The sequence below is a fragment of the Sinocyclocheilus rhinocerous genome, unplaced genomic scaffold, assembly GCF_001515625.1.
Source record: "Sinocyclocheilus rhinocerous isolate Xijiao unplaced genomic scaffold, SAMN03320098_v1.1 scaffold1973, whole genome shotgun sequence".
NCBI classification, from domain to species: Eukaryota; Metazoa; Chordata; class Actinopteri; order Cypriniformes; family Cyprinidae; genus Sinocyclocheilus; species Sinocyclocheilus rhinocerous.
In genome coordinates this window covers 116,479-123,280 of record NW_015635062.1, presented here as the reverse complement: position 1 = coordinate 123,280, position 6,802 = coordinate 116,479, and the positions used below count along the sequence as shown (strand labels likewise).

General features: G+C 35.6%; 1 protein-coding gene across 6 annotated transcripts in view; it reads left to right on the top strand.

Moving 5' to 3' along the window:
• Positions 1–6,802, top strand: part of LOC107746588 (plakophilin-4-like) — a 59,234-nt gene that overhangs the window by 33,648 nt on the left and 18,784 nt on the right. For all 6 annotated transcript variants that reach the window (XM_016560855.1, XM_016560853.1, XM_016560856.1 and 3 more), the window contains 2 exons: positions 2,892–3,348; positions 4,900–5,091. In XM_016560855.1, the coding sequence (XP_016416341.1) occupies positions 2,892–3,348; positions 4,900–5,091 (649 nt within the window). The remainder of the gene's footprint in view (positions 1–2,891; positions 3,349–4,899; positions 5,092–6,802) is intronic.

Below are 6,802 nucleotides of genomic sequence, written 5' to 3'. Positions count from 1 at the left end.
TATTAAGAGACTTACGTTTTAGACACCATATTTCCTGTTTTTGCTCTATTTCTCCAACAAAAATCATTTCAAACACAGCAACAGCGCTGTTTTGCGTCGACGCTGTTTTGTTCCTGAATGAATCACCCGTTTAAATGATTCAGCTCAATCGCAATGACTCACTTATTAACAGTGACTTGCTGCCACCTACTGGCGGTCTTAATTTCACATTTAGGTACCTTTTCATTTTTTAAGTAATTTCAAACATCAGTTTTCAATGTTTTATGTTTAAAATATCAAAACATTATTTATGCATTTGTAACTGCAGGTAAAAGTATTTAATGTCCCTCAGAGCTGCATTAAACATTGTGTAAATGCATCTAAATGCCACTTCTAATGCAGTCTCTGTGTTTCCTCTGCATTGCAAAGATACATTTTGTTGATACTGATTCATTTGCTTGGTAACAGCCCAAATGCAAGAATTTGAGTCAAAAGATGGCGCACACTTTTAGAAAAAAATGGCTTAAAGGTAAAAATGCCCATAAAACTTGTTGGAAATTATTAATTTCAATTACTGTTGTGAACTGACCAGCACAGAGAATATGAATAATATCAAAAAATTCAGGAGTCAGCTGTCCACGGCAGTCCTTAAAGGGGTCATATGATGCTGCTAAAAAGCACATTATTTGGTGTATTTGGTGTAATGAAATGTGTTTATGCGGTTTAAAGTAAAAAAAAAAAACATTATTTTCCACATACTGTACATTATTGTTTCTCCTCTATGCCCCGCCTTTCTGAAACGCTTCGATTTTTACAAAGCTCATCGGTCTGAAAAAGCGAGGTGTGCTGTGATTGGCCAGCTATTTTTGTCAATATTGCACACCCCTAATTTGTTATTTAATTGATATAATAATTTATTGATATTAATTGTTTAAATTAATATAATAATTAATACTTTTGACTCCATCCATTTACTTAACAATGGTTTAAAGGCTGAAATGTAAAGTTTATCATTTTATAAAACTTTGTTTTTGTGAAAACTTGGATCTGAACTGTAAATTATGCTTTTTAAAATAATTTTACAGTTTAATATGGTACTACATTGCCCCGCTCACATGGTATTAATTTTATTTGTGCAGGTCTTTAAAAAGGTCTTAAAAAGTCTTAAATTTGAGCTTAAAAATCCTGCAGAAACCCTGTTTACTGTATTGAGCATTTTGTGGACAAATGTGCTTGATTTGTCATTTAAAAATAATTGCATTTTTGCAAAAATATAATAAAATTAATTTAAATATAAAATAAATATAAATATACACATATTAGAATGATTTCTGAAGGATCATTAAAGTGTCATAAATTTCCTTGATGTTTTTATATATAAGTGATCATTGTACTATATACAAAACCATACAGTAAGCTTCAGAATTTAATTGATAGTCCAAAATCAGATTTGAAAAAAAAACAAAAAAACAGTTTTGTCTGTCAAAACAAAGCATTTTGCACTTCTTCCACTTTATTACCTTAACCTGTGGTGATCTTCGGTCAATTTTGATAGGAAAAAATATATATTTAGTTTTTTTAGAATTATTTTACTTCATCAAAATAGCACAAAATTTGGTAAAGGTTTTGGCACTTGCTATGTAACTGTAATTCTTCCTTCCCGGCTCGATCCCATAGAAGAAGACACACTTATGAGGTATACAAACAAAGCCAAAGCAGTAGAGTGTGTCAAAGCTTTACAAAACAAAACTAGACTGCTCTAAAAATAGACAGCCGAGAACACGAGAAACACTTTCTGACAGGCAAACTGATAAATCGGTACCTGAAGGACTAAAACCTGAGATTTGATTTGAAATAAAAAGTCTAAATTACACACCAGTAAAACTTCTGTCCAATAACAGGACAGAAAATTTAATTTATCGAGTCAAGTATAAACAGTTTTTTAGAGTAATTAACAAGTTATATGCCCTTTTTTCAGTGGAATCTGTTCTAAGAAGATTGATAAGTTATATCAGCAGATCTTTTTTATTTTTTTTTATTTTAAAGGAGACATGTTATGCCCCTTTTTACAATATGTAATATAAGTCTCTGGTATCCCCAGAATGTGTCTGTGAAATTTCAGCTCAAAATACTCCACAGATCATTTATTATGTAATTTTGAAAATGCCTATTTTGAGTGGAAGCAGAAACACGCTGTTTTTCGGGCCTGTCTCTTTAAATGCAAATGAGCTGCTGCTCCCCGCCCCCTTTTCCAGAATGACAGAAAGCGGCTGTCACAGCATGTGAGTACTAAACTAAATTCTCATTCACACACAAGTTTACGATAAAAACGCACACGAGTTACAAAAACAGTCGGTTATGCTTGTGAAGGTAAACAGCTGGAAAATAAATCACATGTTTTTTTTAGATCTGTGTGGCAGCAGCAATATACAGTAAATAAATCAATAAATCCACTGCTTGTCTCCTCTGAGGCTGGGACTCTAAACAGTGTTCTGTGCTCGTCTGTGCAGCCAAACACAGAACAGTTAGCATGCTTTGCTCAAACTTTCATCACGGCATTAGAGCTGGTACACCGTTGTTGCTTGTGAAAACACAATAACGGCGCTGTGGGTGGAATCTTACAGATTAAGGGGCGGTAATATTATAATGAGATCCCTTTGCCACGTCACCAAGGGAGCGAAATCAGACGTGCTCGTTTTCTCAGACGCTTGCAGAAAAATGCTTACCAAACAAAGTTACTGGTTTAATCTTTTTCACGTTTCCTTGGTTGGTAGATGCACTGGGGACCTGATTATAGCACTTAAAACCTGGAAAAGTCCGATTTTCATGATATGTCACCTTTAACATAATTGCAGCTTAATCATAATTATCTATGTGTAGATGCTGTAAAGGATGTTTGCGTCCTCTTGTAGGTGTCAAGAATGATGGACGGGGCTAAACCAGGTCGTGCTATGCGCCGAGTTGGTTCAATGCCCACTCGTGCTCAGTCGCTGTACGGAAGCAGCGTCTCTCCATCTCGAGGGTCTCTTCGGACTCCTGGAAGCTCCTATGGGTTGCCAATTACGACTGAACCTAAACCTCTATCCTCCATTTTCACAAGCACCCCCCTGTCTGCAGTCCCACAGAAGGCCTCTCCTGCCGCCCTGCGCAGAATGGGCTCCTCCCGCTCGAGCCGCACCACGTCACCCTATTCTGGAGGTGTAGGCTCTGTGAGAGAAGACGAGCAGGTCGGGCCGGGGATGACCGCAGTACCACAGCATTATGGGTCGATGATGTCAAGAACGTTTCTGCATGACGTACCTAATCCATACATTACACACAGCTATGAGATCTACGAGCGGATAGACCCGCGACCAGACAGCTTAACAGGTAAGAAAACAGCGAATACTAAGTACTTATATGAATCCAAATGACAATGATTCTGTTTCGTTTTTTTTGTAATGTCAATTTAATTGGAGAAAATCACCCTGGGTTAAAGGGATAGGGGATCAGAAATAAAAATTGTATCATCATTTACTCATCCTCATGTCAAACTTCATTTCTGTGGAACATAAAAGATCCCCCAATGGCAACCAAAACATTCTTTAAATTATCTTCTATTTTGAAATTATGAAATTATGATTTTATTTGTATCCTTTACAGTAATCAGAATTTAATTTGCATTTACATTTAGTCATTTAGCAGACACTTTTATCCAAAGCGACTTACAAATGAGGACAATGGAAGCAATCAAAATCAACAAAAGAGCAATGATATACAAGTGCTATAACAAGTCTGTTAGCTTAACGCAGTACACGTAGCAAGGGTTTTTTTAAATTATATAATAAACAAAAAGAAAACAGAATAGAAAAAAAGAATAAGAAGAGGCCTTTTTGCTTTTGTTAATTGTGTAATAAATAAAAAGAAAACAAACAGATAGAATACAAAAAGATTAGAAAAGCTAGTGTTAGGGGGGTTTTTTTCTTTAAGAAAACAAGTAGTAAATGAATAGAGTGCAAGTCTAAAAGAGACACGTTTTTTTAAGAATAGAATTAGAATAGAGAATGTTAGAGTTAGAGGGTCAAATAAAGATGGAACAGATGTGTTTTCAAGCGATGTTCACTTGCAGAACACACGCTTCTAGAGGCACATAACTCTGAAGTAATGAATTTAGGTAAAGGGGTGCAGAGCCAGTGGTGGTTTTGTAGGCAAACATTAATGCCTTTAATTTTATGCGAGCAGCTACTGGTAGCCAAATTGATAAACAGAGGTGTGACGTGCATTCTTTTTGGCTCATTAAAAATTAACAATCTGTTATTATTATTATTATTACTATATTATTAATGAAGAACGTGGCAAAGTCGTCAGCTGTTAGAGTTGATGAAGGAGGTGGAGGGGGAGGACAAAGGAGGGAGGAAAATGTTTTAAAGAGCATGCGAGAGTTAGACGAATTGTTAATTTTGTTATGAGTGTGTAAATAAGGTCCAGTTGGTTGCCTGATTTGTGAGTAGCCATAGTTAACACTCGGTTGAGATCAAAAGAAGCAAGCAGAGTGTGGAAGTCTGCAGCCTGAGGTTTATCTAGGTGGATGTTGAAGTCTCCAAGCATAACTAGGGGAGTACCATCCTCCGGTTGAGATGTTCAGGTTGAGAGCAGCACATCTAATTCATCCAAGAAGTGACTTTGTGGTCCTGGGGGTCGATAAACAACTACAAAATGGATTTTAAAAGGGTGGGTAATAGTGACTGAATGTGATTCAAAGGAGCTGTTAATACCCAGAGAAGGTAAAGGAATACATTTCCAATCATTAGAGATAAGCAGACCAGTACTAAGTATAAATATATATACAGTAGTATATAAAGTTTAATAAGTGTATGTCAGTTGAGTATATGAGTGGTGGTCTCTCTAACTATTTGTTTGTATTGTATTGTTATCAATTAGGTGTGCGAGCATCTTACACTAGTCAACAGAGTCAGATAGGTGCTGATCTGAGGTCAGCCACTTCCCCTGACCGCCATATAGGACCTATTTATGAGGGCCGGTCTTTCCAGGGACCCCTCTACCACAGCCTCAGCCAGACAGCTTCAGACCTGAACCACAGCCCACAGAGTGTGCTCTACAGGTCGTCTTTTGGTATGAAACTTTTGCAAAATCTTTTTTTCTTCTGCTGCTTTATTTGAACTGTATAAAAAGAAATTTTAAAAACAACTGTGTATAACATCTAATGTAATTAATTTTATGTATCATTTTATGTATAATATTTATTTAAAATGTTGAAAATAGTCCATACTGTAGTCCAGTTCATCACTTGAATTTGCTGAAAATTGTAGTTTCTTTTACAAAAAGTATTCTAATTATAAAAGTATCTACTTGTACTCCCAAAACAGCTATTTTTTTTGAAAGCATCAGTTTTCGCTTCCAAACACTGCACACTTTGTATGCCTGTTTAATCAAACACACCTGATTTAACTGAGTAGCTAATTAGTATAGACCTCAAAACCTGAAATAAGTTTCTCAAACCATAGACATAAATACATAGATGTCTCATAGCCCACTTCTGCCCGATGCTGTGATACGCAGCACATCAGAGCATGTGAGCGAAGCAGAGTGGTGTGACGCTCAGCTCAATATTCTGCTTTGTGGGAGTGCGCTCCACTCAGTCGCTCACGGCCAAAGCAAACGCTCCGCTAATGTTCCGCTCATGCTCACCAGTAAACCAAATCCTGCCCAGATCACACTCTGACATAACATTTCTCCAGTAGGCCTAATTGTTTTTTTTTCCTGTTTATAATGAAATTATTGAATAAATGTCTCAAAGCAGTAGTCCGATAAGTAACGGTTATGTTTCAGGGTGACGTTCAGCCTGTACTTTTTAAAATTAATTTTATTAATTTTAATGTATTAAATTAAAATTATTAATTTTAAAAACGTGTCTTGTTTTTGAAGCCACTTGGCAAACCTTCCTAAAAAAATTAAATAACTCAAAAAGTTTGATTTTCCATTAGGCCTACACTATTTCCATGAAAACTCAGCTTCAGTTATTGTGCAACAGAACATTCAAAACATGCTTAAATGCACATAGAATTTCACAAAATACACCTTGCTTTATCAGGCCCATGAAAAGCACACACAAGATGAAATGCACTTAACAAAGAATTATTTAGTGGCGTTAATAAAAGAAACACACTTTCCAAAATTAAAATAGTCCAAAACTGTAGAGAAGTGCGGTCTATTAAAACGTCTGTCAATCTTTACAGGATTTTAGAATTTACTTTTAGAAACATTAGACAAACTATTGCTTAGCCTATTGCACAGATTCTCGAACTAGCATATTACCAAAGGGCATTTTGGGTTGCGCGAGCTCACATGCTCTGCAGCACATACAACATACTGGACCAGGCAAGACTGTCCTGTCTCTACTTAATTGTAATCTCCATAATTAGACTTTGAATAACTGACTTTTGAACTTTAGACTTTTGAATAATTCGAAAATTATTAATTGTTCGAAGTTGTGAATTTTTTTCTTGGTTTATAATTGTGGAGACTCCTCTAATATAATATAACCAAATTAATGTACGTTAAATGTGCATTGTTTTTTTATTGTGGATATGGCAACACATATTTTCAACCCCTTCATTTTAACTTTTATTGGGCTTCAGGCTAAACAAAATCACAATAATGCATCTTGAAGTGCTAATTAATGATCATCACTGAGAAAAGTGTAATCAATTCAAGTAATGCAAATCAAGTAATGAGGCACTGGCAGTCCGTCTGCCTTCTATATTTTTTATAGCAATGAAAAGATAAGATCAATGTAAAAAAAAAAAAAAAAAAAAAAAAAAAG